The sequence below is a fragment of the Hemicordylus capensis genome, chromosome 14 (assembly GCF_027244095.1).
Source record: "Hemicordylus capensis ecotype Gifberg chromosome 14, rHemCap1.1.pri, whole genome shotgun sequence".
In the NCBI taxonomy this organism is placed as follows: domain Eukaryota; kingdom Metazoa; phylum Chordata; class Lepidosauria; order Squamata; family Cordylidae; genus Hemicordylus; species Hemicordylus capensis.
This window is the reverse complement of record NC_069670.1, coordinates 18,385,033-18,412,493: the sequence shown is the minus strand read 5'-3', so window position 1 is coordinate 18,412,493 and position 27,461 is coordinate 18,385,033. Positions and strand designations below refer to the sequence as shown.

Sequence of the window (27,461 nt, the reverse complement as noted above, 5' to 3'; positions counted from 1 at the left end):
CTGCAAGGCCTGGCATGACCTAGAGCCTCACAGAGGCCATTTGAGCATGCACGGTGGCCATTTTGTTTTTGGCAGCCTTTAAAAAATAATAATAATTTTACAAAGTTGCGCCCCCCTTCAAGTGGCGCCCAGGGCACGTGCCCTGCCTGCCCTACCCCTAGATATGCCCCTGCTACTCAGGGTCTGCCCTGCTTTGCACTTGGACAGGTGAGCATATGTGAGAAGCCGTAAGACGTTCCCCTTAGTGGATGGCTCAGTGGTAGAGCGTCTGCTTTGCAGGCAGAAGGTTCCAATTTCAGTCCATTGGCTGCCAGTCAGTGTAGACAATACTGAGCTAGATGGACCATGGGTCTGACTCAGTATATGGCATCTTCCTATGAGACATCTCAAGAAGCCAACGTGGGTGCTCAGAGACCTCTCGGAACAGCTGGGAAGCAAAAAGAAGACACTTCTAGGAAATGGAAGGGAAGGGCGTGTAGTCAAGGAAGAGTCCGAAAGAGTGGCCCAAGTCTGTAGGGATGGTATCAGGAAAGAGAAGGCTCAGAAAGAGTGGAGGTTTGCGGAGGATGCCGAAAACAACCCAAAGAGCGGGGTGCAGAGAAGACCTGCGGCAGAAGGTCAAGGCAATGGTAGGTCTGAGGCTTGGAGCAGACGCTGAAAGAGTAACAGAGAGAAGGCAGAGCTGGTTCATGCCTATTTTGTATCGGCCTTCTCCTAGAAGGCAAATGTGGGCCAGATGGGCAACAGATGCAGACATGAAGCAACGAAGGAAATGCACCAGATATGATCTCTCACACACAGCCTTCACACACACACACACAGCCCCCATTACCTAGGCTGGAGTGATCCTTTTGGCAACCCCGATGTCTCCCGGAGAGCAAGGAGGAGGGGGCCAGGTGTGTGCCGCTTGGGGTGGGGCAGGCTTGCCAAGAAGCTGTCCACCTCCAGGAGATCCAGAGCCAAGAAGCAAACCACCAGGGTCAGAGTAATCCAGAGTCACAACATGCAGGTCTGGTCGAGAGCCAGAAAGCCAGTCCAACAGGAACGAGCGAAGCGGGAAACACAAGATACAGAAGGCAGGAAACCCCCAGAAACTGAGAGTGGGGTACTATGACCTGTTTTCATCCACAGCAAAATTCAGAGGAGACAGAGGCACGCTGAAATGATGAGTGCATCCATGGACGAGTCTTTTACCCGACCCCACCCCGGGCTTGGAATGGTTGGAAGCCTTAAAGGGCCTGTGCCCTATTTCCACAGCATTGGGTTGGTGGTAGGTTGTTGGTGCTGCTGCTTCTCCTTTAGACTCCAAGGACAGGAATAGGGGATCAGAAGGTTTAGGCACCCCTGGTGTCAAGGGTAGAAGCCCCTCAAATTCTGCCTGGTGTTAGTCCTGGCTGGGTGTAAGGTCCTGCTGTTACGGGGTCAGGCCCCGGGATTCACGACAGTACAAGAACGAGTCGGCTTTTATTTCATGAAGAGTTACTCACTTATGTCACAGTGAATAAGTCATGGTGAGTTCTGTTATTTCGTGGTAAATAGCTCGCCGCGGGTTATTCCAGTTATTGCATGGTGACTTATTTCATGAGTCGACTATTTTAGGGATGGAAGTGGCATCCTTTCCAGGCTTTTGTTAGCGCCCTGACATGAAGAATAAAAACCAGAGGGACAAAATGGGGATTCTGACTGAGGTTTAAAGGGAAGCCTTTTCACATAAGGAGGTTGCCTTATACCGAGTCAGACCGTTGGTCCATCCAGCTCACTATTGCCTACTCTGACTGGCAGCAGCTCTCCAAGGTTTCAGGCAAGAGTCTTTCCCAGCCTTCACCTGGGTATGTTTTTCAGATTATGGGAAACACCAGCAGAGACATAGGGAGATGCTGAAAGGCATCATCTCATACTGCATGGCAGTGGTAAACCCCTCCTGTATGCTACTAATGACAACCACAGAGCTCTTTGGGTACCACGACACCGACACGACAGCACACCTTTACCTTTTTGCCTGGAGATGCTGCCAGGGATTGAACCTGGGACCTTCTGCATGGAAAGCAGGTTCTTCGTCACTGAGCTACAGAATATCTTACAGCAGACAGTGCTCAGACGCACCCATCCAAATGCAGACCAGGACAGGCCCAGCTTAGCAAAGGGAACCATTCGTGCTTGCTACTGCAACACCAGCTCTCCTCCCCAAAGTGGGATGAAGGTACATAGGAAGCTGCCTTCTACTGAGTCGGGCCATTGGTCCATCAAGCTCAGCATTTACACTGACTGGCAGCATCTCCCCAAGGTTTCAGACAGGATTCTTTCCCAGCCCTACCTGGAGATGTTGCTTAGGAATTTAGCTGGGACCTTCTGCATGCAAAGCAGATTCTCTGCTACTGAGCTACGGCCCTCACCAAGGAATTCCCTGCAATGTTCAGGGCCCAGATCATGTATGTACTGGCTTTAAAAGTCAAAACAAGTACCTTGGATTGGGCCCAGAAAACAACCACTAACCCACGCAGCTATATCAGTACTGGTGTCATGTATTCTCACTAGTCCATGCCCATCTATAGATGGATGGTGGCATTTTGTAGCAGCTGAAGTTTCCAAACCATCTCCAAGGGCTGCCCCACATACAGCACATTACACTAATCTAGCCTGAGAGTCACCGGGGCACGAATGGCTGTAGCTAAGATCCTATCTCCCAGTAATGGACACAACTTGGGAGCGTGGTCAGCAAGGAAGGAAGTCAAAGCGGAACTGGATGGGGTAAGAGTAACTGGGCAGGGTAACCCCAGAATCTTTTTAGGATCCACTGGAAAAGAAGTTGAAGAAGAACAGGGTGGAGTAGAGCTGGTCTTGTGGGAACAAGCTTGACTTGTCCCCTTAGCTAAGCAGGGTCCACCCTGGTTGCTTATGAATGGGACACTTGGTGTGTGAGCACTGGAAGAGATTCCCCGCAGGGGATGGGAGCTGCTCTGAGAAGGGCAGAAGGTTCCAAGTTCCCTCCCTGGCAGCATCTCCAAGAGAGGGCTGAGAGAGACTCCTGCCTGCAACCTTGGAGAAGCCGCTGCCAGTCTGTGAAGACAATACTGAGCTAGATAGACCAATGGGTCTGACTAGATATGGTCGCTTCCTATGTTCCTAGGGTGTGGAATGTATCACAGGAGACAGAATGGTTTTTAGGGAAATAGCATTTTTGGTGGCTTCCCCAATAGTGTTTTTATCTGTAACTGACATCAGTCAACTCAGTTGAAGCAAAAGCAGAAGACGTTGCTGAGAGTAGTGCATTTCAGCATTTTTTGCAAATCAAATGACATTTGATTTAGATTTAGAAATGCTGGTTTAGAATCTAATGGGACTTTTGGGAAAGCTTCCTTACACGCTTGACCGGGGCTTACGGGCATTATGAGACAGTTATGGAGAAGATAGCACTTTGCTAAAAACTGCACAGACCCGTGGTGTTAATTCCGCAATGCTTCAGCAGGACGGAGGGGCCCAATGGTGGGACCTTTGTGAGACTCTTAGGGTGAAGTATATTAAATGCAAATGAGTGTTCCTGTGGATTTGTTTAAAATGGAAAGCATCCTGAGAAGCTGGGATCTGGGACAGAAAAGTGGCGGTGTGCGTAACCTTTTACCCACCCCAAACCATGACTCCCAAACTGCTGTTCCCCGGGGGCAATTCTTGCACGACATGCAAAGATCCTATTGTGAGTCCCACCTCCTCCGTGGCACCCGTTGTTGAAATGGACGGCTGCAAGCCTCGCCTCGCCTCGCCTCTCCATGGAAAGTCCTCCAAAGGCGCCTCTGCCTTCTCAACATACTTTGGGGTGCCAGCAGAATGGAAAAGCTCCATGACATCAGCAGCTGCCCTCCGATTGGTCATGAAGAAGCAGGAGGCGGGCGCAGCCCTGCTGAAGCGGCTCCAGCTTCGGGATCATAGAGTGTACTTTGCAGAGCGGCACACCCACAGATGGTGGCCACTGTTGCCACAGCTCTCTGTGGTTCCCGTGCAGCGGAGGGCATGCTCTATTTGATGGCTGGATAGGAGAGCTGTGTGAATTCTCACAACCACAGATTCAAGGCACGAGGGAGGGCTGTCTCCGCTCCACCCTCAGTTAAAAGCCGGGTAGGAAAGCAGGTTTATCCTGCTTTGAACAACCTGGGCTGGGGAAGAGAGCTGGTCTTCTGGCGGCAAGCATGATTTGTCCCCTTTGCTAAGCAAGGTTTGCCTTGGTTTGAATTTGGGTGGGAGGCTATATGTGAGTTCTGTAAGATATGGGGCCATAGCTCATTGGAAGAGCATCTGCATGTTTGCCTGCAGGCGGCCTCAGGTCAATGCCTTGGCAGCATCTCCAGGCAGGGCTGGGAGGGACTCCTGCCTGCATCTTTGTAGAACTGCTGCCAGTCAGGGTAGACAATACTGAGCTAGAGGGACCAAGGGTCCGGCCTGGTATAAGGCATGTGATGTGTGTATTCCCATTAACACGATGCTAACATGGCCTTGCCCAGAGGCAAAAAAAGAATCAGTGACTTGACCGGGGACAGGCGAAAGGAAAGGTCAGGAAATTGGAGCAGAAGTCACTTTGTGTTCTAAGGAATTCATTATTGCCTTCCACAGAATTTCATAGTTCTAATGAAAAATCAGAGGCATTCTGCTGACGGTTGATTGTGAAATCTGGAGGGAAGGAAGTCACACCAGGCAAAGCAGAAACAGCTGACTGGGTCCCGCACTGAATTTACTGCTGTGGTCTTTTTTGAAAGCTCCATTACCTTGCCTGATGTTCCCTCCGCCCCGCTCCGCAACTTGATGTAATGTTTTCATCTGTTCAGCTCTATAAAGTTTGGTATCGAATTGTCATAGATGGTGTCCCATGCACAGCCATTCGCCCCTTCCCCCCAATTCTATAGCCATTTGCAGACATGTAGATGTGTATGTATGAAGAGAGGGAGGGGGAGGGAAAGAGGGGGGTGAGAGGGAGAAGGGGAGGGAGGAGGGAGAAGGGAGAGGGAGGGAGGGAGGGAGGGAGAAGGGAAGGAGGGGGAGGGAGGGGGAGAGAAGGGGGAGTGAGGAAGAGGGGGGAGATGGAGAAGAAGAGGGAGATGCCAAGTGATAAGCTTTCATGAATTAAAGAGAGCAGAGCTGGTCGTGTGGTCGCAAGCATGACTTCTCCCCTTAGCTAAGCAGGGTCTGCCCTGGTTGCATATGAATGGGAGACAAGAAGTGTGAGCACTGGAAGATCTTCCCCTCAGGGGATGGAGCCGCTCTGGGAAGAGCATCCAAGTTCCCTCCCTGGCATCAACTCCCAGATAGGGCTGAGAGAGATCCCTGCCTGCAACCTTGGAGAAGCCGCTGCCAGTCTGTGAAGACAATACTGAGCTAGGTGGACCAATGGTTTGACGCAGTATATGGCAGCTTCCTGTGTTCCTAAGCATCTGACAAAGGGGACTCAATTTCTGCCACAATCAACTCTTTTTGGGGACACACCACTCTTCGCAGTGCATGACACAAGAGATGAACAGAGCTGCCCCGCTGGGATGAGATGTATAATGACACAGAAAGGGGACTCATTTTGGTTTTTATGGATGCTGATTTAAATGGAAGCTGCCTCAGGTTATCTTCACATGGGAAGGCCAAGGAGGGCTGAGCTCAACAGCACCACCTGGCTGAATCTGGCCCATTGCTCATGGCTACCAGATATGCCCAAGTATGGTGGTGAACTCTAGAAATATTTCCCTTTACTATTATCAATTGTTGTTGTTGTTGTTGTTAATTATTATTATTATATACTGTTTTTCAACAAGCAAGTTCTCACAGCAGTTTACAGAGAAAATGATAATAATAAAAAGGTGGCTCCCTGCCCCAAATGGCTCTAAAAAGACACACAGTAGTGGGCAAGGTATTGTGTTTAAGATGCCAATAACTAAATAACCCACTCACCCTGATATAATTTAATGGAGCTGGACTAGGCCTAGGCCTGGGGAGACCCAAGTTCAAATCCTTGTTTAACCATGAAACTCACTGAGCTTTCCCAGACAGCAGCGCTTGCCTGAAACTTTGGAGAAGCCGCTGCCAGTCAGTGTAGACAATCCTGAGCTACACGGACCAAGGGTGTGACTTCATAGACGGCAGCTTCTTATGTGCTCGCTCTGCCTGTGATCTTGGATGCTTCATACAAGCGCAAAACAGTGGTGGTGCACTTGGAGAACTGGGGAGGGGGTCCTTTGCCCGTGGACCTCGTGATCACTCAACCTTGCTGCCTCCTGGAGCTGGTCATCAATTAAGAGGACCCAGACACTGGGACACACACACCCCTCCGGCAGCTCCCCCCTCCACTGCTTGCTACTCTGGCCCAGGCCTTCAAAGACAAAACAATAGGCTTATGCGGGCAGCTTAGAAACGAACTATAAGGTGATTAGTGTCGTTCAGAAGGGATTAGGGGAGAAAACCAGCCGTGTGGTGGATCAGACGGTGAGCTTAAAATCTGAGCTCCCACACAGAGCGAGGCGGTGGCAGAGAGGGATTCCCACCGTTCTTCTCTGGCGAGGGCTGGTGGGCTCCTAAGAACTGCAGAAGAAGCCATCGAAGAGGAGCAGCTGTCTCCAGTCTTCCCCGGGAAAGCAAAATGGGAGAAAGTGCATTTTTGTATACCAGCTTCTTTTAATAACATTAAAAGAGGCAACCCATACAAGGCAATATGCCAAGGGATTACCCAAACGGGCGGCAACTATTGACCCTTAGAGGGGGGGCAAGGGGGCAGTATTCAAATCTACTGTCTGTGAACCCAGCCCAATGGAGACTGCTAATTTCGAGGCAAGGCCCAGAGCACAGAGAACCTCTACGCCCAAACGAATATTACAACTCCCATTTCCGTGACAGTGAAAAGACACACTCCCGGGTGCAGGGAGACGTTCAGGGGTGAGCGAGTGCAGTGGTCGTCCAGGACGCCTACCTGAAGGGGGCGCCACTGAGCTGAGCTTGGCAACTTGCTTGTTTGTTGAGTGTACTGTCTGCAGGGAAGGGAGAAAGGAGAACCAGGTAAACGTTTTCTCTACCAAATCTCTCTCTTATGGGAAGAGGGAGAGGACTAGGGAGGAGGGAGAGACCTGGGCGCTTTCCAAATTAACCCTTACCCCAGAGTCACTACGGATCTGCCAAGTGTGCTTCCGTATCGCCTGTGTATCGACATTGCAGCCCCTGCGCTGTCAGTAAGGTGCTGTTCACATTTCCTATGCTTTCTTTCGGGGTTTATTGCTCCGTTACAGTCCTATAGTATTTTGTTTGTTTTTTAAAGTTGTATTTTTTCATTTTAAGGAGTTTCGGGCAACCTAGAAAAGACTGCTCCCCCTGCTGGTGGGTTTGAGCCACACCCTTCAATTACGTTGCCAATTCGATCCCGCCACGCCGAAGCATTTTATGGCGGTTGTAGCCTGTAATCTGGGAAGGGCCCCGGCGCGTAGACGGAGGCTGGAGAGGGAGCTGCAGAAGGCAGCTACAAGACTTCAGCGGGATCTGGAAACTGGAGCAAGAGAAACCTGGCAGTGATTAGCCAATTATTGAGAGGAAGCTCTGGGCCCTTTTCATGGCCATTGCTGAGAAAGCCCGGGAACTTTCCTGGGAAAGTCTGGGAACATTCATGGCCATTGCTGGGAAAGGCTTCTGTGAGGCGAGGTGAGACGGTTGCTTCAAGGAGCAGATTGCTGGGCGGCCAGAGAGGGGGCAAAATGCCCCCTGCTTTTAAAAGTGGGGGGAGAAGAAAGGGAGGAGGGTCGCCCACAGGATTGGCTGCATTTGCTACCCTGCCTCGGGCAGACAGAGGCCTTGATCCACCACTGCCTGGGAACGCAGTAGGGCCTGTTATGCGGCTAGGTTTGGCAGACCGGCCCAAGTCAGAGGACTCGGCAACACGGAGAAGCAAAACACTGATAGAAAGCCCTCCTCCTCCCAGTTTATCCTGGTGATGCCTGCCCCTTCCTCCCTGAGCTCTGCAGCCATCCCAGTTGTTTATCCTAAGGGTGCATATTCTATCACGTCATCGTTTATCACAGGGGGGGCTACCTCTTTATCCTTGGGGTGCACAGTCCTCCCCCCGCCCCTAAAACCACAAGAGGAGCCCTGTGGAGTCAGACCAAAGGTCCGTCCAGTCCAGGATCTAGTTTCCAACCATGGCCACCCAGAAGAAGAAGAGAGCTGGTCTGGTGGTCGCAAGCATGACTTGTCCCCTTAAGCTAAGCAGGGTCCACCCTGGTTGCATATGAAAGGGAGACGAGAAGTGTGAGCACTGGAAGAGATTCCCCTTCTTAGGGGATGGAGCCGCTCTGGGAAGAGCAGAAAAAGGTTCCCAGTCCCCTCCCTGCAGCATCTCCCAGATAGGGCTGAGAGAGATTCCTGCCGGCAACCTTGGAGAAGCCGCTGCCAGTCTGTGAGAGACCAATGGTCTGACTCAAGATATGGCAGCTTCCTATCTTCCTAAGCCTTCTGGAAAACCCAGCAAGAGAGCCGGCATGGAGCAGCCCTCTGCCACTGTGGCCCCCACCGATGGTTTTCAGGAGGCACAACTCTGGAGGTCCCAATTGCTGACAGGCCTAGCCCCCACAACACAGAGGGAGGGATGGGACAGTGTGTGGTTTTGGTTCCAGTTGAGTGTCTGACCATCAGGGTCAGGAAGGAACTTCTTTTCCGTTCAGACTGGCTATCATCTTGGAGGGGTTCTCTCTCTCTCCCTCCCTCCCTTTGTTTCACGACCCACTTCCAGTTTGTCTTCTGCTCATGGTATATTGTGGGCTGGATCGGGGCGGCCCTTCCATGAGGCGAGGTAAGGTGGTTTCAGGCAGCAGCTTATCAGGGTACCAGTGAGGGGCGAAATGCCCTCCTTGCTTTTAAAAAAGGGGGGAAGAGGGGGAAGAGGATATGTACAAGGGGGTCGGCTTTTGGTACCCTGACTCACGCGCCCAGAGGGACAGAGCTGCCACTGGGCTGGATTGTGCTGACTGTTGAAAGGGAGAATTGTGGGGGGTGGGTCTGAGGGAAGGGGCCAGATGGAACAGGCCTTACCACAGCAGAAGAGCATTTGCTTTGGGTGCAGAGGGCCCCAGGTTCACTCCCTGGCAGCATCCCCAGGGAGGGCTGGGGGAGACTCCGGCCTGAAGCCTTGGAGAGCTGCTGCCAGTCAGAGTAGATAGAACTAAGCTGGATGGACCAAGGGTCTGACTCAGTATTGCAACTTCCTATGTTCCTATCTTTTGAGGGGAGGTCTATGCACAGATACAACAGGCTAGAACAAAAGGAAAGGGCATAAAAGGGAAAGGGTCAGTCAGTCTTGTGGGGATGGGAGACAAGACTGAGAGCTAGATGGTCTGATTCCTGTGTCCCAAAACTGACTGCTCCCTTCTGGTCCTAAAGCACAAGGATTCTACGCAGGGCACCCTCTGCTGGTATTGGAAGAGTCGTTCATCTGTTCCATGACAGAGATCACTTCAGTTTTCTGTGGAAGGGGGAAAGGAATCGGGAGTTCGAGTCCCTCCGGAGGCACGGCTTGCCGCAGAAGCCAGCAGCTGCGACAGCCACGAGGAGCTGTGTGTTCAAAGCCTGGGGGAGGGCTGTAGAGGCAGTCCTAGAGAAACGCAGGGAGAGCGGCTGTGGGCTCCATTTATCAAAGGGATCGGTAAGCTGGTCCCAAATGAAGCCACACTTGGGAACCCTTTAGAAGTGTCCGTGTGGTGGTCCAGCTCGAGGCCGGGGAGGAAGGGAGGGTCCTTGTGATGGTGGACTCTGCGGTGGTTGGCGAGGTGTTCCCTGCGCCCAAACCGCTTCCCGCACTCCAGGCACCCGAAGGGCTTCTCTCCCGTGTGGGTCCTGCGGTGCTTGACGAGGTCCCCTTTGTCGGCAAACCTCTTGCCGCATTCAAAGCAGCCGTAGGGTTTTTCTCCCGTGTGGATCCGCAGGTGCCTCGCCAGCTTCGACTTCACGTGGAAGGTCTTCCCGCACTCCAGGCAGGGGTGCATCTTCCGCAGGCCATCCGCTGGAACGAGAAGCCAAGGCAAGCAGAAGTCAGCTTTTCTGGTGGGGAGGGAGATGTGTGGGGCGGGAGAGCCTTTCGAAACGGGGAAGCACAGCAGGGAAGTTCCTCTCAGAATAGCCCCGGAGGAAAGGGAAACTTTGGGGCAAAACAAACGCTTGAGCAGCCCTGACCAAAATGCTTTATCAGATTTTCAGATGACACAAAATTAAGAAGAACAGCATGTTCTGTAGAGGAAAGGCCGAGGTTTCCTGGCATATGACCACCCTGCCCAGTGATAGGCACATAAGAAGGTGCCTTATACTAAGTCAGACCATTGCTCCGTCTAGCTCAGTATTGCCTACACAACTCTGGCCGTCCTGGAGATGTTGGATCACAACTCCCATCAACCCCCACCACAGTGACCCATGATCAGGGGTGATGGGAGTTGTTCAGAAACAGCTGGAGGGCTGAGGTTGTGCAGCCCTGGTCTACACTGACTGGCAGCAACTCCCCAAGGCTTCAGGCTAGAACCTTTCCCAACCCTACCTGGAGTGGCTGCCAGGAATTCAACCTGGGAGCATCTGTCTGCACGGAAAGTACTGTACCGATGAGCTGCAGGCTCCTTCCCTGAAGTGGACCTCTAGAAAACTGCCTTCTACTGAGTCAAACAATTGGTCCCTCTAGCTCAGTACTGTCTATACTGACTGGCAACAGCTCTAGAAGGTTGGTTGGTTGGTTGGTTGGTTGGTTGGTTGGTTGGTTGGTTGGTTTAGAATATTTATACCCCACCCCTCCAGTGCACTACTGCTTGGGTCGGCTCACAACAATAAGACAGACACAGATACAATAAAAGTAATAAAATTAACTATTTTTTAAAAAAAAGTCAGATTAAAACCCACAATTAATAGGTTCAAATTAAAACTGAAAATTATAAAAAGCTAAAGAACCGACCAGATCTAACAAAACAATAAGGGAACATTAAAAAGCCTCCTTAAAAAGGTGCGTTTTGAGATGCTTTTTAAAAACACTGAGGGAGGGAGCATGGCGAAGCTCTTCAGGGAGGGCGTTCCAAAGCCGAGGGGCCACAACCGAACAGGCCCTGCCTCTAGTCCCCGCCAACCAGATCTCTGTTAGTGGCGGGGTCATGAGCAGGGCCTGAGATGATGACCAGAGGGCCCTGGCAGATTCATATGGGCGAATGTGGTCTGACAGGTACCGGGCCCCGGTTTCAAGGAGGGGTCTTCCCCAGGCCTACCTAGAGATGCTGTCAGGGATTGAAACAGGGACGCAGCTTCTGCATGCATAGCAGATGATCTACCGCTTTGCTACGGCCCCATCCCCGAAAAGTGGCATACACGGCTCTCCCATCCAGACACTGACTACACCAATATCTGCCTCGCTTCAGAAAGGTGGCTGTATCCTGTGCCCTCAGACCATGCTCTGGGACCAGAGCAGACCATTTCTCACCATGGTGCGTTATCCGATGTTGAGCCAATCCCGAAGGCTGGGCGAACCTTTTCCCACATTCCCGGCACTCAAAGGGTTTCTCTCCAGTGTGGATCCGGTGATGTATAACCAGGCTCCCTTTGTCCACAAACTGCTTCCCACACTCAAGGCACCCATAGGGTTTCTCTCCTGTGTGGATTCTCTCGTGGATAATCAGGGCCCCTCTGGCGGCAAACTGTTTCCCACAATGGAAGCACTCGTGAGGCTTCTCTCCTGTGTGGATCCTCTGGTGTTTCAAGAGATTCGATTTCTCCACAAAGCTTTTCCCACACTCAGGGCACGGATGCTTGATTATCAGATCGCTTTCTGAGATAAAAGAGGAAATGCAGACAAGGGTCACACCCCACACCACAGACAAAGGGGAGAGCAGAAAGGGTTTTTTTTTTAAATGGGAAGAAAGCAAGTTTTTCTGCTATATGAACAAATAGGCAGTTTTTAAAAGTGGTGATTCTCTTTATTTAGTGGGGGACAGGGAGCAACTGGCCCTATCCATCCCCAGCACAGTCTCCCTCCAGTGGCTGTTGCCGGTGTCTATCTCATGTTTCTTTTTTAGAGTGTGAACCCTTTGGGGACAGGGAGCCATCTTATTTATATATCTGGAAACAACTTTGGGGACCATCCACTTGCCTGGTCAGGGAAGGAGCAAGCTGGAAGGGGAGAGGAGTGTCCTAAATGTAGGGCTTTATTTAAGGCAGAAGCTGCCAAAGATGAGATGATCAGCAGGGATGGGGTTTGTTGGTCTGGTGGTCTCCCGGAGAGGAGCTCAGACCTTTGCTCCCACTGATAGGCGAAGGAGTGGAGTGACTATGCTTCCCTCCTCCCCCAACTCTGAGGCAATGCCCATGCCTATAATTTAGTGCGAGAGGGTGGGAAGGTTCATTAGAGAATTCTTCCTCCCTAAACATGGACAAGGGGTAACACTGCTTAGCCACTTTATCTGGTTCTCGCAACCCGTGCACACCACCACATTGTAGAGCGCACTGGGAGTTAAAGGATTTTATCTTTCCCCATGGATATAAGCTAGCAGAAGCTAAAGAAAATCATAGCGGCTTTCCTGAAGAGGACAGTGCTATGGCTTCTCCTGCCTCTGATTCGAGGTTGGTAGAGCAAAAGACTGTAGGCATCTCAAGGTCAAAGAAAAAGCATCTGGTGAGACAGGCCTGAGGAAATCCACTAGTCTACTAGTCTGTGACGAGTGAAAAATGATGCCTGACAAGTGGGAAAAGTTCTGATGAGCAATGTACCAACATAGCTTGAGGAACCATCTGACGAGTAAAGTATTTTGTCTGGCTGATAAACTGGCTGATTTCTTCACCCCTGTGGCAGGCCACTGTGGGAAACAGGGTGCTGGAACAGATCGGCCTTCGGCCCGACCCAACCAAATTCCCTTTAAGTTCTTGTGCTGGAAAGGCACACACCCGCTAAGCTCTGGAAATGGGTGGTTCTAGCTGGGATAGCGCAGGGAGGTTTTCCTCACCCATGTGGACTCTCTGGTGCTTCATCAGGCTCTGCTTCCAACTGAATTTCTTCCCACATTCAGGGCACTCATAGGGTTTCTCTCCACTGTGGATCCTCTGGTGCGTATTGAGCTCCGATCGGTGATAAAACCTCTTCCCACACTCGGGGCAGGGGTGCTTCTTCTCCCACTTGCCGCCTGCTCCATCCTCGGCCATGAGGCCATTAGGATCATGCCCTGCAAACATGAGAGAGGAACTGTCAGGAAGGTGTCAGGTCAGATGCCTCTCAGAGGAGGTCCTGGTTGGTTTGGGTTGGGGTCTGCTTCTGGGAGGAGAGCCATGGATGGTGGGGGTGAGAACAGGGACCTAACACTGAAAACGCTTTCCCCTCACTAAAATTCCAAGTAACTGACAGCAGCCGTTTCTCATCCTTCCTCCAGGCCCTGACAAGAATGCCAATATATAGTGAAACCTCTTCCATCATATAGGGAAAAAGGAGAGCTGTGTCTCTCTCTCTGCAACCTTTGGAATATAGATGGTGGGTTTTATGAAGATTCAGACACTGGCATGAATGACAAAGGAGGAACAAATTCACCTGGTAGGCTGCGGCAAAAGCAAGAGAGGGAGCAAGCAAACAAAAACCTTCAGGGAGAGTATAAACCACAAACATTCCTCCATCCATGTACAGCATCTCCATCACCATCCATGTACAGCATCTATATACTGGATTTTTATATTGTGAGCCCTTTGGGGCCAAGGAGCCATCTCCTTTATTTATTATTCATTGTTCTATGTACACTGCTTTGAGAATTCTTGTTGAAAAGCAGTATATATAAATAGTAGGGGTCGTCATCTTTGCAATTCCCCCACATCTTTGTACTGGAATTGCACATCTCTTTTAGGGACCAATTTTGGCTGAAAAGGAACACAGGAAGCTGCCTTATACTAAGTCAGACCCTTGGTCCATCTAGCTCAGTATTGTCTACCCAGACGGGCAGCGGCTTCTCCAAGGTTGCAGGCAGGAGGAGTCTCTCTCGGCCCTGTTTTGGAGATGCCAGGGAGGGAACCTGGGACCTTCTGCCATGCTAAGGAGATGCTCCACCACTGATCTATGGCCCTATCCCCAACACGTTGAAGAGGCTGTCCTCTCCCATGTGCTTCTAGACCCACAAGAGATCTGGAGACCTGGGGAGGAGGCACCTCCGGGCCAGAGATGGCGCTCTTTGGGCTGGATACAATTCCACTCTGGACAGCAGTGTGGAGATTATGAGAGGAGCCACGTTTTATTACACTCTTCTGTTTTGCCATCTGGATGTCAGGAGGGCCGTGGCAAAGATGGCTGCACCGAGGAAGAGCTAACAGGAGGTCCCTGGCCCCTTGAAGGGGTGTAGTGGACTAGGGGTTAGCAGAAGCAAGAGGTCACAGAACAAGACAACGCATAATCCACTTGTGAAATTCTCTGCCACAAGATGTGGTGACAGCCAACAACCTGGATGGTTTTAAGAGGGGTCTGGATAACTTCATGGAGGAGAGGTCTATCAACGGCTGCTAGTCGGAGGGCTATAGGACACCTGCACTCTCAAAGGCAGGATGCCTCTGAGTACCAGTTGTAGGGGAGCAACAGTAGGGGAGAGGGCATGCCCTCACCTCTGGCCTGTGGGCTTCCAGCAGCCTCTGGTGGGCCACTGTGTGAAACAGGATGCTGGACTAGATGGGCCTTGGGCCTGAACCAGCAGGGCTGTTCTTATGTTCTTAAGACAGCTGCAGAGTCTGGTTGTGAGATATGAAACCGTTTGAACTTTGGGAAAGTGAAAGATGTTGGCTTGTGATTTCCTCACCCAGGTGAATTCTCTGATGCTTCACAAGGTTTCCTTTGTCGTTAAACCTTTTCCCACAAACAAAGCACCCATGGGGCCTCTCTCCTGTATGCAGCCTTTGGTGTCTCATGAGCCCGGCTTTCTCAGTGAAGCTCTTCCCGCAATGAAGGCACGTGTGTTTTTCCCTCAAGTCCCCTGAATTGGGGGGAAAAAGAAGGAGTAGAGGCAGGTGTGTTTTGAGTGCCAGAGCTGGGTTTCTTTTTGGCACAGTCTGGCATCCGGATCTTGGTGCCAGCTGAATACAGCTCTAAATAGAGTTTCCTCACCCAGGTGAGTTCTCTGGTGAATGGTCAGCGTGGACTTCTGGCCAAATCTGTTCCCGCACTCCAGGCACTGGTAAGGCCGCTCCCCCGTGTGAATCCGCATATGTCGGATGAGGGAAGAGGAGACTGAGAAGGCTTTCCCACAGAGAAGACATGGGTGCTTCTTGACCAAATCATTCCAGCTCAGTGGATCATCACCTGTATAGGGTATAGAGGGAGTATGTGTGATATACAATGTGTAATCAAGTTCACAGGTGTTACAAGTCTGTCCCCTGCTAACTGGGCGAAGGGGTGCCTTTTTAAAGCAGTGATTTGCTTGTATGTACAGTAGCAGGAGGAGAGCAACTGGTCCTATCCATCCCCAACACAGCATCCCTCCAGTGGCTGTTGCTGGTGTCTCTCTTACGTTTGTTTTTTAGATTGTGAGCCCTTTGGGGACAGAGAGTCATCTTACTTATTATTTATCTGTGTAAGCTGCTTTGGAAACTGTTGTTGAAAAGCAGTATATAAATATTGGTAGTAGTTGTATGTCTTGAATGTAACTCCTGCTGCATAGCTTACACAGCTAGAAGCCCGTAACCACAGAAGGGCCTTCACCTTGGCTCACTGCAGCACCCTCCCTTCGGCTGTTCTAGATGGAAGATATAGGAAGATTCCCCTCCTGGAATATCTGTGCCCCTGCAACGCCGGGCAATTTGAAAGCACCGAGTACGTCCTCCTTCACTGCTTATTCCACAGAGACATCTGCAGTACCCTTATTCTCCCACTATTTACTAGGTTGCCAGTTCTATGTTGCCAGTTCTACGGCTCTCTACGGCTCTCTGACTGCAACCCCTTCATAACAAATAATGTTGTTCTCCCACTAGGAGAGAAATCTCCCACTAGGAGAGAATGCATATGAAAGGGAGACTAGAAGTGTGAGCACTGTAAGATCTTCCCCTTAAGGGATGGAGCTGCTCTGAAAAGAGCAGAAGGTTCCAAGTTCCCTCCCTGGCAGCATCTCCAAGAGAGGGCTGAGAGAGATTCCTGCCTGTAACCTTATAGAAGCCGCTGCCAGTCTGTGAAGACAATACTGAGCTAGATGGACCTATGGTCTGACTCAGTATATGGCAGCTTCCTATGTTCCTATGTTGTCAAGTGTGCAAATTTTGTCAGGAACTGACTGCCAGCAAGAGCTAATCAGGCCCGACACATCTCAAACGTGTACTGTTATCTCTCCAGCGACTTAGTCCTACAACTTTTACTGACACAGCTTATCCTTCTAGCTTTAATTTCAATCTTAGTTTTCTCATAGTTCTAAGCTTTATAGCAACCTCATCTTCATATAATTTAGAATTCTTATTATAGTATACAGTCATCACTTAAATTTTAACTAAATTTCCATTTTAGTTTTGATTACATCTCCACCTTTTAACTGTACAGTTTTAGGCACAGACTGCTTTTAGTGCCACAGCTGTTAATTTCACAGTCTCTGGGTTTTTACCTTGTGCTGGTCAGAGACTGAAATAAAGACATTGATTGGCTGAATACAGGATCACAAAAATGCTGTATTGCTATCCCTCCTGCTCTGACTTTTGAAGCAGTGACCCACCCAATTCGTCTGCATTTCCAACTTTGCTCAACATTCAGTTAAGGCGCTAAGGATCTCACCACCTCTGTGGGTTCTCAGGTGCGTAATGAGGTGCGAGCTGACTCGGAAGCATCTCCTGCACTCGAAGCAAGTGTAGGGTTTCTCCCCTGTGTGGATTCTCTGGTGCTCCACCAGCTTCGATTTGCGATGGAACCCTTTCCCACACTCAGCACACTGGTGCTTTTTCTCTCCCTCCGTGTGGGCTGAGGACCTGTGACCTGCTGAGAGGGAGAGAACTGTCATTTCTCTGAAAGCGGCATCGCCTCTGGAAGGAAGTGGAAGGCACCAAGGAAGGCAGGAAATGCAGCTGTGGAAAGAAATGTCAAGTGACACTGGCAATTAAGGATTTGCTAAAGGGAAGTAGCATGCTTTCAACTCTCATTCTGTTCATACTGAGAGGGGTTAAAAGTGTGGACAGACTTTTCCACATTGGGGAAAGAGGAGGGTTCCCCTCTCCACCACAGGGATAAGAACACCATTCTCTCTTGAAAGCAGAAGAGGGCGCTTTCCAGATTACACACTTCAGCCGTGGTAGTTTACTTTGGCTTGGCAGGATCGTATTGAAACCGTGAATAAAGGTTGTTGGGCAAAGCCACCAGCAGGGGGAGCAGTCTTGTCCAGCTTGCACAAACCTCCTGCAACGGGAAAATACAGCTAGTTGTGGGGGGTTTTGCGCAACGTTGTAGCACTGTAACACAAAGATAAAACCCAAAAGAAGGCATCGGAAAGGTGAACGGCACCTTGCTGACAGCGCAGGGACTGTGATGTAGAAAAACACAGGCAGTATGGAAGCACATGAATAGTGACACTGTTGTAGAATGTAATCTGGAAAGCGTCCAGATAAGGAAAGCTTTCAGATATACCTCCTGCAAAGGAGAAGTGAACTTGGATGCTCTTCTTAACTTGGCTGGGCATGGATATTGGGCCTGAGTGACTTAAGAAAGGCGTGAAGCAAAATAGCAGTAGTAGCCACACAGGACAACTGGCAGGTGATACAGATTTTTTTAAACTTCCTGAGACATGAGGAAGCCAACCCAGATGCCCTTTGATCCTTCATTACCGCTTCCCTGGTCCGTTCCTGCTCTTACCAGTTTGGTGCCGTTGAGGGGCGGCTCCTTCAGTTTCCTTTGGTACCATCCCATGTGGTCCCACTAGCCCAAGATCTCTTTGCTGAAGATGCTCCTCACTGGTCTCATCGGCCATCCCGCCAGCTGCTAAGAAAGAGGATCTAGCCTGAGTCACAATCCTCGGAGATGCAGTGGAAGGAATATTGAAAATGGTGATCGAGCAATTGCAAACCTGTCAACTCAAGGAGACTGTGACAGTGAGAACCTGGAAGAGAGCCCGTCTCTTTGTTCAAGCAACTTAGGAAATCAGAAGAGCCGGAGATATTCTGTCCAGGTTGCATGGCAGGGGTGTCTGCCATGGAATGCCCACGGGTTATACCTTGTGCTTTTTAAAAATGCAGGGAACAGAAACTGGAAACGAAGTAAGAGCTCACCAGGTTTTGGTAGGACCCTGAAGTTCTCCCCAATCCTCAGTAGTAGCCAAGGTGGCTTGTTATAATTCTTCTCTAGGGAGACAGACCTCTGCTCATAACCGTGAAGCTGCAGAATCCAGGGTTCTTCCTCTCTGACCAGCCAGGAGACCAAGCCAGAGAATCCTAGTTAAGCGGAAAGATGTGAGAATATGAGGGTCAGAAAATTCTTCAAATTCTCTGGCTGTCCTGGGGCTTTGTGATATGATCATAAGAACATAAAACCATAAGAACAGCCCTGCTGGATCAGGCCCAAAGCCCATCTAGTCCAGCATCCTGTTTCACACAGTGGCCCACCAGAGGCTGCTGGAAGCCTACAGGCAGTTGAGGGCATGCCCTCTCTCCTGCTGTTACTCCCCTGCAACTGGGACTCAGAGGCATCCTGCCTCAGTGGCTGGAGGTGGCCTATAGCCCTCCGACTAGTAGCCGATGATAGACCTCTCCTCCATGAAGTTATCCAAACCCCTCTTCAAGCCATCCAGGTTGTTGGCTGTCACCACATCTCATGGCAGAGAATTCCACAAGTGGATTATGCGTTGTGTGAAAAAGTACTTCTATTTGTTGGTTCCTGTCAAAATAATATGCTCCTTGTCAAAATAAGAGCATCTCCATCCCTTGAAGACCCCAAATCAGTCCAGATCAACTATCTGTGCAAAAATTCAGCACATGGAGGTTTCCTTTAGCCATCACAGTTAGCAGCCCTTGCCTGATCATGGCTAGTGTCTCTTCCTCCATGGGGTCCCCGTTTGAAGCCCTCTGAGCCAGTGGCCATGGATTGCAAGCATTATTATTATTATTATTATTATTATTATTATTATTATTATTATTATTACATTTATATCCCGCTCTTCCTCCAAGAAGCCCAGAGCGGTGTACTACATACTTGAATTTCTCTTTCACAACAACCCTGTGAAGTAGGTTAGGCTGAGAGAGAAGTGACTGGCCCAGAGTCACCCAGCTAGTTTCATGGCTGAATGGGGATCTGAACTCGGGTCTCCCCGGTCCTGGTCCAGCACTCTAACCACTAATCTGGGTAGGCCACCTCCCACCCTAATTTTAATGGCTGTGTGAACCTGCCTTGTGTTTTATCAGATGCAAAGCCATGTGGCTACAACAGGTACCAAATGAGATGAGATCTATCTAGTAGGAAAGCTGGCATGTCCCCATCATTTCGGAGCTGGTTTCAACTCCATCTCTCACCTGTGTGGGCACCTGAAGAACTCTGATTTCCCTGTGAGTCTGAACAACCCAGCTCCTGCTGCTCCTGCTCTTGTTTGGGGTCACAAGTGAGCTCCAAAAACCCTGACCAGCGGAGAGAGAGGAATAGGCGAGATTAGATATTCAGTGGGGTATCACCTGTGCTCCATCTGACTCTGTTTATCAGGGACAAACTCTATTTCCTGGAGCTTTCTCAGACAGCAGGCTTTAAAGTGTGTGCTGAGAGTTTGAAGTTGTCCCTAAAAACCAATGCAAAAGGTTGATTTTTCCCCCACCCTAGATAGAAATCAGGCTTCATTCTCATGTGCAATGAAAAACCCGAATTGTGTGTGAAGTGCTCCCCAATAGCTTGTGGGGACTTTGGGGTAAATTTGGCCGCTATGTGAATGCACACCCTCCATTCTGGAGGAGACGCGAGCTAAAAAAAGCTTCCTGGCGCCTGTTCTTGGTAATCATTGCCCCATTTGTCTCACCCACCTGACCCCCCAGATCTCTAGAAGTTACATCTCTGAGTGGAGAGGCAGATGTATTCTGACGCTGGCACAGATGTGAGTAAATGCATGCACAGTGGCACAGAAAGTGCACAGCTGGCCTTCTATTCCCCTTTGAGAATGGCTTATCTAGATCACAGATGCTGGCAAACACATTTGGAGCACAGCTGTCATAAGCACATTCAGGTCCAGTATGGGGTTATGCATTTAGTTAAATACAAAAACCACCAGTTTCCTGAGGGTGCATATAGGCCCATTACATTTTTTTAAAAATGACTCTCCACGGATGGTTTTACCCCACAGAATGACCCAGTCCTTCCCCGCTCTTTGCAAACCTTTTTACAGACAGATCACATGCAGATTGTACTATCTGTCTTTCACCTCCCACCCGTCCCGTTCCCCGGAATGCTAGTTGAAAGTTTATTCAAGTTAACATTTTTTTTAGTACTTTCTTTTCATTGTTTAAAACATTCTATTTTTAAAAAATTCAAGAACTGCTTCCAGCAAGGGGGGTTAGTGATAGCACAGGCTCTGGGCAATCAGTGCAGTGCACAGCCACACAGAAAGCCAATTTCACTTAAGCTTGATCTTAGAGGGAAGACTGTAAGGTCATACACATGACAAAATCAGCAGAAGGTGCGAAGGGATCCCTGCACATGAGCTATTTTGGGCTCTTTGCTCTGCCACTCGCCCAAGTGCCAAAGCCTGCTTGTGTGAACACCCTCTGTATGGACAAACAAAATGCAGTAGGTCCCCTTTCACATTGACTCCAAAGCACAAACTCAATATGTCTGGATGCACCCTAATACACCTTGCTTCTTGAGAAATGTTAGAGCAGGGATTCTCAACGTTGGGTCCCCAGATGTTATTGGACTTCAACTCCCATAATCCCCAGCCCTAGTGGCCTTTGGTTGGGGATTATGGGAGTTGAAGTCCAATAACATCTGGGGACCCAAATGTTGAGAAACCCTGCACTAGAGGGTATGATACCGAGTACAGGCCCAGAACATTGTGATTAAAATCGACCCTCAGCGGAACTGGTTTATTCAGTCCTTCACCTGAACTGGCATATGATGGGGTCTCCTTGTCCACCAGGACTCGGGGATCTGACACCCACAGTTCTTCCCCTCGTTCCAACAAGGATATCAGATCAGGTTTTGGAACTGGAAATTCTGCTTGAGGAGAAGGAGGAAAGAGAATTCAGTAATTGTAGCCAGCTGGGCACAAAGAACATTCTGTGGTTGCAGTTCAGCTAACTCGCTGGGATTGGGAAAAGCAAGAAGAGCTGGTGGTTTTTCTTCAGGGTTATAGAAAGGAAAGCACAGAGTTCAAGTCAAGAAAAAGGAAAAGGAGGTCTGAATGAAGAACAAACCCATAAACCCAGGACCAGTTCCATACGTTCAAATAATTTGCGAAACTAGAGTTGTGTTCCCTGAGGATCTACAGCAGGGATGCTCAACTTCGGCCCTCCTGCAGATGCTGACCTACAACTCCCATAATTCCTAGCTATTGGCCACTGTGACTGGGGATTATGGGAGCCGTAGTAAAAAAAACAGCTGGGGGCCCCTAAATTGAACAGGCCTGGTCTACAGGGACTGTTTAACACGGCTAATTCAACACCAGAGAACAAAATTAGACAAACCTATGTCCTGAACTGACAAATAGCTCTAATCTGCAGTGCAGAAGGCCTGGAAACCAATAATAGCACTTAATTTAACCATTTACTTGGTGCCCTGGTAAATGGGGGCCTAGTTCACACAATCATTCAAACCTAGGTTTAAACTTGGTAGCCAGCATTGGTGTGATTGTGTTGCATGAATCATTCACATGATTCACACTAAGGTGAGAATCGCAGATTTGTCTCAGGACACAAACCGACATCGGCAATCTTGGTATGGGTTCACGCGATCATGCTAACGTTGGTTATCAGCTTTAAACCTACATTTGAACTATCGTGTGAACCAGGCCGAGATGTGCTATAAATAACAAGGCGCTTCACACAAGCAGTACAAAGCGCCATAAGGGGGTTTGCAGGGAGAGTGGGCTTGACCCACTCCCCCCACAAATGAGCAAGCAGCTCGCCTTGGGAGGCTGAATCGGCCGCCCACACGATTACCAGCTCCATCACGGAGCCAATTGGGGTGGCAGGGATCATACGGTGACACACAACCAAGAAAACTGAGTTAGCGGAGCGTGCACTCTGCTAACTTCGTTTAATGGGTGGGGGGCATTTAAGAGGGCTGGCTGCCAGGAGCAGCGTGACTCCCACTGCAGCGCACAAGCAGTCGAAACCAGGCTGGACTCCCTTAGCCCAGTTTCGGCTGGCCGTGAGAACAGCCTCAATGTCTCTTATTTATCTTGTCTAGTAAAGGAAAGAATTCTTTCTCAGCGGAATCCTGTGTTTTACAGGAGCTTCTCATTTTGCCTGTCTAAAGCAGACAGGCAAAATTGGGTGTCCACAGGTGAGGATCTCATAAGATCGGAGAGCGAAAGGGGCCTTACCCAATGAGACGATGTTCTCGTAATTCTCCTGCATGACCTCCTTGTACAGGTCTCTTTGTTCTGGGTCCAGCAAAGCCCACTGTCCCTCTGTGAAATACACAGCCACATCGTCAAAGGTCACTGGTCCCTGAAAGACAACGGCTGCATCAGCTCACTGCCCCAGAAACCATCCTATCCACACTGGTTTGGCTACCGAAAATGCAGTGAAACTTCAGTGAGGATATTGGGCCTAGAATTCTGGAAGATCGAAATCCTCGTAACGCACAAAGCGTGTGAATGCTATGATAACTCACAAAATCCATGAAAACAGATGTCAAAGTATTCTTCTTCCATATCAGTTGAAATTACAGTAGCTCCCCATTCCCGTCCCTCTGTAGGGCACTCTTTGTTTACTGGAAATTAAGATTGCAGTGTTTAGTCCATTAATTGGTTAGGGTAATTGATTGAAAACCCTTTAAGCAATTCGACAAGTTCCCCTGACTAACCAAGCCTGGGGCGTAGCAACAACTGAAGAAGGGGTCCAAATGAGAGGAGAGGAGAGCTGGTCTGGTGGTAGCAAGCATGACTTGTCCCCTTAGCCAAGCAGGGTCTACCCTGGTTGCATATGAATGGGAGACTTGATGTGTGAGCACTGGAAGATCTTCCCCTTAGGGGATGGAGCCGCTCTGGGAAGAGCAGAAGGTTCCAGGTTCCCTCCCTGGCAGCGTCTCCAAGACAGGGCTGAGAGAGACTCCTGCCTGCAACCCTGGAGAAGCCACTGCCAGTCTGGGTAGACAATACTGAGCTAGATGGACCAGTGGTCTGACTCAGTATATGGCAGCTTCCTATGTCCCTATGTAATGTCCCTGGGTCCTTGCGGGAGGGATGGGCGGTCCAATAAATTGTAGCTGGGGGTGACGGAGTTGTAGTTCAGGAACATCTGGAGTGCCACAGGTTGGGGACCCCAACCTGGCAGCAGCTTTCCAAAGTAACCTCTGCTAATTGTGAAAAGAGACACCTTTTCAAAGTGGTGATTCTCTTTATTGAGCAGGGGGAGAGCAACTGGCCCTATCCATCCCCTGCACAGCATCCCTCCAGTGACTGAGCATCCCTCCAGTGACTGTTGCTGGTGTCTATCTCATGTTTCATTTTTAGATTGTGAGCCCTTTGGGGACAGGGAGCCATCTTACTTATTATTTATCTATGTAAACTGCTTTGGAAACTTTTGTTGAAAAGCGGTATATAAATATTTGTTGCTGTTTCAGGCCAGAGTCCTTCCCAGCCCTACCTGGAGAGGCTGCCAGGGATTGAATCTGGGACCTTCTGCATGCAAAGCAGATGTTTCACCCCTGAGCTATGGCCCCATTTGGTATTCCCTCTGGGGTATATCTTATAGCAGACAGTGTTCACATGTAGTCACCCACCTAAATGCAAACCAGGGCAGGTCCTGCTGAGCAAAGGGGACAATGCATGCCTGCTATTTCAAATCCAGCTTTTCTCCCGCTCAAGACCAGCACAAGGATGTTGTGCTAGCTAGTCCCCCGAAGTCAGGAGCTTGCCTTCCAGATTGGTGGCGCGCTCGTGCAACAAGGTACCGAGCTTGTGGCGGGACGCCTGCTGTGAGACGTCAACCCCCCATCCCTATCTCCTTGCTGCACAAATTAAATGCTTGCACAAGCAGACTGAGAACACAAGGGTTTGCTCAGCGTTGAGCATCTGCGCGGCTGTGCGCTCTTCCTGCACATGCGCAACTTTACTCGGACAGTGTCTTTCGAAAGAGCCCACTGCATCACACCAAAGGTTGGTCTAGTCTGTTTTCCTTTTCCCCACAATGCCCCTGGACAGCCCACAAGCAGCCCATCTCCTACTGTTGCCCCACTATGCCTGGCATTTAAGAGTAAACGTCCTCTGAACATGGCTTAATATTGATTTATTATGTCAAATACCTGACGGTAGCCCATACTTCCTCCTCCCTAGACGTGTCTAATCCCCTTTTAAAGCCATCTATGCTAGTGGCTGGCTGAGGCCATCCCCCACATCTTGTGTTCATGAGTTCCACAGATTAATTACACATTAAGAAGGTTCTTTCATCTCTCCTGAATCAACCACCCATTCACATAATGGTGTGGCCCCAAGTTCTAGTATTGAGAGGAAGATAACTCCTGTGTGATAACCCTAACCCCTGCTAACTTGGCAAAGAGGCACCTTTTCAAAATGGTGTTTCTCTTTATTTAACAGGGGGAGAGTAACTGGCCCTATCCACCCCCAGCACAGTATTCCTCCAGTGACTGTTGCTGGTGCCTGTCTTATGTTTCTTTTTAGTTTGTGAGCCCTTTGGGGACAGGGATCCATTATTTATTATTTCTCTGTGTAAACCGCCCTGAGCCATTTTTGGAAGGGCGGTATAGAAATCAAATAAGTAGATAAGATAAGATAAGATAAGATAAGATAAGATACCGTTCTTTCCCCACACTCTTCTAATTTCACAAGCCTCTATCACATCTTGCCTGTTCACTGCCACTTCTCTTTTTTTCTTATTAAAAAAACCAAACAACCTTTCCTTGTAGGGAAGGAGCGCCCCAAGCCTCCCTGATCCCTTGAGTTGTATTTCCCTGCTCCTTTCCTCAGCTCCCCAGTATTCTGTTTCTGCTGGGGCAATGTGCATAGCATTCCAGCTGTGCCCACCACCCTCCGCCCTTGAGTTATCGAAAGGCTTACATCAGCTGGAAGGCAGCGTGCAAATCCTTCCAGCTCCACAGCAACTCCTTCATAAGCCCCTTACCTCCACTGTTTCTGCAGCCTCTTCCATGCCCCAGGGGGAGGAAGGGAGCGACCTGGTGGCCATGGCAGCCATCAACATCCTTCCACAAGCCTGCAGGGGGGATGATTTCAGAATTTAGCCCCTGCAAATCCTTGCTCGCCTCTGCAGCTTGCCAGCCCAACTCTCTCTCTCCCTCTCCCCCCCTCCACTTGGCTTTAATAGATGCACCCAGAGCTCACACAAAGGGAGGTATTCTAGGCCCTCACTAGGGGTGTGCATGGAGAGAGTGCACCTGCTCCATTGCCTCCCCCCCTGCTCAATGCTCTTATGAGCCTCTGCTTTGGAGACTTGTGGGTCTGCCCCCCCCCCCCGGTCTGCAACCCCCATGCACCACAGCTCTGCCAACAAGCCCCGGATACAGCCTCTGATCTAGGAAGCAGTGTGGAGCCAGGAGAGAAAGAGAGAACCAACGTAGCCACGTCGCACTCCGCCAGGGCCATCTAGTGGCCACAGTCCAGAAGGGCCTGGTCCACTTTGCAGCTGGCCTGACTGAGCCAAAAGATGCATGCACGCCCGAGCAAAAATGTGCACAGCTGAGGCCATCCTGGGCCAGAAGAGGCCATATCTCTAGCCACTGACACTAGCAAATACAAAGAGGCACTAGGCGTCCATTTCCCTGGCAACTGCCGTGGTTTCTTGCCCTTTCCAGTAATGTATATATGGTTGCCACCAAGGCTATAATTGAGTGGATGGGTCCAAAGAACCCAGAGCCCCAAGCTCCACCCCTCCCTATTTTCTTCATAATCCCCCTCACTCCAAGGGGCCGCCAGGGAGAAGGGCAAACAGAGCCGAGCCTCCCCTAGCTACGCCCCTGGTTGCCACGCTCATTGGAGAGAATTCCTGATCACAGCCATCAAAAGAGCAGGGGCACAAATTTTAAAATGTTTTTTAAGCTAGGATTGGAAAGAATGCTTGACAGTGGAGTTTTATCTGGATTCAGTTTCAGTTTGTTATCCTTCATCCAGCCCATTACCGTCTCCAGGCAGGCATTATGGAAAGTTATACCATTTTCAGCGGAGTTTGGCACCTGTGTTGTGCATTTTCCACTATAGTGTTCTGGGAGCGTTTCACCTCAATATACCCATATGGAATAAATTGATTTATTCCATGTGGAATAAATTGATTCCATGTGGAATAGATGTGGAATAAAATTATTCCACATGGAATAAATTGAATGATAGTAACACAAGTGCAGCTGAGAAATGAAACCTGTTACTTTGTTTAATATATGGCTTGTGAAGTGACTGTTTAAAAAAACAAACACAGTTGGATTAGAGAAAAGGGGACTCTCTTTTTCCATTTACTTCACAACTACACAGTATATGAGGCAGATAGGTTGGGGTATCATCTGGAGGGGGACAAATGTTCATTGTGATTTTCAACATGGTGGAGAAAAGGTGATAGCTTTGCGATACTTTGAGCTTTCAGTGTGTTATCCTGTTTTTATTGTCTTATTATTTTATTATTATCAGGCCTGCCCCAGCCAAATCTGCAATGGTGTTTTAAAAGCTTTTATAAGTCTTAAAAACACAAAAACCAATATGAACTTTTGCCAATATTGTCAGAGGAATGGAAATGAGAACAGGCAGAAATGTGCTCCAATTCGGTTCAGATGAGGAGCATGTTAGCGTCACTTACTGAGGAAAAGGTGCAGCATTATTGAAGCATATATAATCTGTAAAGAAAAACTGAAGAAAAGAAAGGGCGGTTGAGATTGAGGGGACAGTGGAGGAAACTTGAAATTCTGAGGAGATATTTGAAAAGAACTGAAGAGAAAGGTTCACAAGGCTCACTTTATAAATTAAATTTTTATTTTCTTACATGGAGATCTTTATTGTGCAGGAAAAAGAGCAGGGATATCATTTAGGGAAGGCAGGTTATGTGTAGTGACGCTGTGGAACAGGACACGTGGGATTATTTCTTAAAACATCCATTTTTTCTGGCCACTCCCTGAATTTAGACACTGAGGGGATTTTGTTTCTTAAACATTATAAACAGGCCTAAGTGTTGGATATGGATCCCAAAAAGGCACAAAGCTCTTTTTTTTTTTTTTAAAGAAAAAACAGCGGTTTATGTGTGACTGTTTGACTTGTGCTGCTATCACTGGAATTCATTATGAGGTATACGGACATCTACACAACTTCTTTACCATTTAGACATGAATATTTTCAAGACCAGGCTTTAATAATAAGGACCAA

The 27,461-nt window shown here is 49.3% G+C and overlaps 1 protein-coding gene and 1 long non-coding RNA gene across 21 annotated transcripts in view; one reads left to right on the top strand and one right to left on the bottom strand.

The window, feature by feature from the left end:
• The window catches only part of LOC128337145 (zinc finger protein 250-like), a 45,739-nt gene extending 18,278 nt beyond the window's left edge, over positions 1-27,461 (bottom strand). For 2 of the 20 annotated variants that reach the window (XM_053277795.1, XM_053277794.1), the window contains exons 1-12: positions 27,413-27,461; positions 25,225-25,314; positions 22,464-22,590; positions 21,020-21,136; positions 19,453-19,554; positions 18,217-18,378; positions 17,804-17,929; positions 16,736-16,936; positions 15,089-15,283; positions 14,784-14,957; positions 12,966-13,181; positions 11,450-11,794 (exon numbers count right to left, since the gene is read on the bottom strand). In XM_053277795.1, coding sequence (XP_053133770.1) covers positions 11,450-11,794; positions 12,966-13,181; positions 14,784-14,957; positions 15,089-15,283; positions 16,736-16,936; positions 17,804-17,929; positions 18,217-18,378; positions 19,453-19,554; positions 21,020-21,136; positions 22,464-22,590; positions 25,225-25,314; positions 27,413-27,415 — 1,858 coding nt within the window. In that variant the 5' untranslated portion in view covers positions 27,416-27,461. The other 18 variants (XR_008312191.1, XR_008312190.1, XM_053277801.1 and 15 more) reach the window with 18 other exon arrangements.
• Positions 7,522-13,824, top strand: LOC128337171 (uncharacterized). Its single transcript, XR_008312209.1, has 2 exons — positions 7,522-7,653; positions 13,386-13,824. It is a non-coding gene; the product is annotated as an uncharacterized LOC128337171 (long non-coding RNA).